The sequence below is a fragment of the Aulonocara sp. 'chitande type north' Nkhata Bay genome, linkage group LG12 (assembly GCF_057382095.1).
Source record: "Aulonocara sp. 'chitande type north' Nkhata Bay isolate Kocher_YH1m ecotype deep benthic linkage group LG12, A_spYH_male_GT1.1, whole genome shotgun sequence".
Lineage (NCBI taxonomy): Eukaryota > Metazoa > Chordata > Actinopteri > Cichliformes > Cichlidae > Aulonocara > Aulonocara sp. 'chitande type north' Nkhata Bay.
The window spans coordinates 36251802-36254513 of NC_141355.1; the positions used below are offsets into that span (position 1 = coordinate 36251802).

At 33.8% G+C, this 2712-nt stretch overlaps 1 protein-coding gene across 1 annotated transcript; it reads left to right on the forward strand.

The window, feature by feature from the left end:
- The first annotated feature begins 478 nt into the window (after nt 1-478).
- Nucleotides 479-2460, forward strand: LOC147318013 (C-X-C motif chemokine 10-like). The gene is made up of 4 exons (XM_086315444.1): nt 479-568; nt 1110-1227; nt 1771-1851; nt 2074-2460. The coding sequence occupies exons 1-4, from the start codon at nt 505-507 to the stop codon at nt 2126-2128; spliced, it is 318 nt and encodes a 105-aa protein (XP_086171570.1). The 5' UTR covers nt 479-504; the 3' UTR covers nt 2129-2460.
- Nucleotides 2461-2712: the final 252 nt, after the last annotated feature.

Below are 2712 nucleotides of genomic sequence, written 5' to 3' on the forward strand. Positions count from 1 at the left end.
GGTTAACAGCCCTTAATTACGGAAGTGCTGCTCTGCCAAATGAAATATTTTACTTTATTTATGTATTTATACTAGCAAGGTGCAACTGTTGAAGTGTCTGAGTGTATCTGAGCATCTTTACAGCCTTAGATTTGGAGCTAGCATCCAGTAATCAAAGAAATCCCCTATTAAATGTACTCAGTATTTACATGATTGGTAATCATATATAACATTTATAATTATATAATATGCAATTCAACATGTTTTTATTATATAATAATATGCAATTATATTTATTATTTTATTTTATAATTCTGTTTTTATGACATTTTATTTTGAGCAGTGACGAAATGGGGGTGTTTGATAAATTTAGCACAGTGAGCAGAAAACTACAGAAAATGTCACAGAGTTTCCAAACTTACTTCCTCTTTCTCAGCTTTATAAACCCACACTCGACTTCGTTCACTCAGACTTTCTTTCTTGCATCCTCACTGGTCCTCAAAGATCAAAACAACCATCACGAAGATGAACAAGCCACTGCTCCTGCTGGTCGCTCTGACTTTCTGCTGTTGCATTGCGTCTCTGCATGGTAAGAAAACATTACTGCTTTAATTCAGAATATTTGTACAGTTTGGTATCTCACAGGAGGGCAAAATATACCCTTTGATTTTGAGGTCATTATTTTATTCATATTTATCGTCTTACTTTAGTTATTCTGTTTAAAAATACATTAGACAGACAGATCGATAAATTATTGATCCCACAAGGGAAATTTTTATGTTACAGCAGCATGATAAAGAGTAAATATATACTACAGTCTACAGCACTCAGCAAATGACACAGTTAAATAAAAGTGCCACAGGCGCCTGGTGAGCGGCTTATATTGAGATACTGCAGGCATTTATATTTTTACATCAGTGATAAAAAACAAAGAATAGTAGAAATGTAGAAATATTAAAATATTAGTAGAACTATTAAAACTTTTTCCTGTAATTGAAAGTAAATATTGTTTTGAGTGTTTGAAGGTTATTACCCGAAGTCCATCTACTGGCTTCTTTGGGGCTTCTTACTGTTTCTTACTGTTTGCACAAACTCTTTCCTCCTAAAATAATAGAAATGCTTCTTTTCAGGTTTTACCATAAATACCTGCCGCTGTAGAAAGACGACCATGAGACCTGTTTCTGCTAAGATGGTCAAGAAGATTGAGGTGACTCCTGTTTCAGGACACTGCCCCCGAACTGAAATCATGTGAGTATTTGCAAAGGTGACGTTTTTTAACGGTGCTTTTTACTCTCTACTGTAATGCATCACAGTTTATATTGAAAGTGTCTTTAAAGATTGCAGAGCACAATAAAATAAAGCTTTCTATAGAAATGTTGTGGAAACTTACAAAAATGCACACATTTGAAATACTCAAGTGTACTATATGTACTTTATTGTTGAGAAATATACTTTATTACTTGAGTATTTTATCTTCATATCTTTAAGAGTTTTTCATTTTAAGCTTTTATACTGTAATTTTAAACTTTTTCACTGTTCTGTGAACCATGTAAATGTCAATAAAGCCCTTTTACACTTTGACATTATTGTATTATAACTGGCACTGATGATGATGATGATGATGCAAGTTTGAAGTTACCTGCTGACACACAGAACTGTAAACTAAGAGCAAAAATGAAACTTTTACTTCATGTCTTAGTTTTGTTTCTGCTTCAGTTTCAATCAAGTTTGTGCGGCGTGATAATTTCTCCATTTTTAAGTAATGTTTTGAATCTTCTGCTTTCTCAACAGGATCACTGTGAGGTCTGGTGCTAAGATCTGTGTCAATCCAGAGGCCAAGTGGTTTCCAGGCCTTCTCAAAACTCTGCAAAAGTGAGAATCTTTTATCAGTCATACACTTATCACTTTTAGAATACATGCGAACATTTCATAGAACCGGCATTTTTAACGTTTAGCTAACTTTCTATACAAAATCCTATTAACTTAGTTTCTGTATTTACCGGTCAAAAGGGGGGCATTTTTAGAGCCAAAACTAATTTGCTTATTTTGAGTTATTCTGATTATTAACTCCATCGTTTTTATTTTGAATTACAGGAAGAACACCGTCTCAACCACTGGGCCACGCACTGCTTCAACACCTAGCTTCTGATCACACGGCAGATCGATTCCTCCCTTCATCAATCTGAATTACCTGTAGCAAGCCTGTTGTATTCAGCCCGAATACAGTTTCATTTTCTCTAGTGTTATCCTTTGATGACAAAGGTATAATTCTTAGAAAATCACATAATCTATATGTGATTGTTTTATGCTTGAAATTCTGATAGAATTGATAAAAATACCTTTAAACTGTGCCACCTTAATATTTGAAGAAGGTACTGAAGAAGATTGTTGCACACCTTTCACTTTTTTAAGTTTGTATCTGTTACTGTTGCATTAAACGTGTGTATTTGTACTTTTTAATTAAAAAAAGATTTTTGTAATACCCACTGCTATGACGTCAATATGTGTTGTATCCCTGAATTTTGACTTTTTTAAAAAACAAAAATAAAGCACAGACAAGAAGAGTTTTCAAAAAATGACATTTTATTGCCTACAGAAGGTGTGAGTTGTTGGGGGAGTGTCTCTGAAGATTTGTTTGTAACTGACAGGTGATGCTCACATATAAAATACAGATGGAGCCTTTGCAGAAGTCCTCACTTTATTCATGTAAATATCACAGCTTCAGGTTTCTCT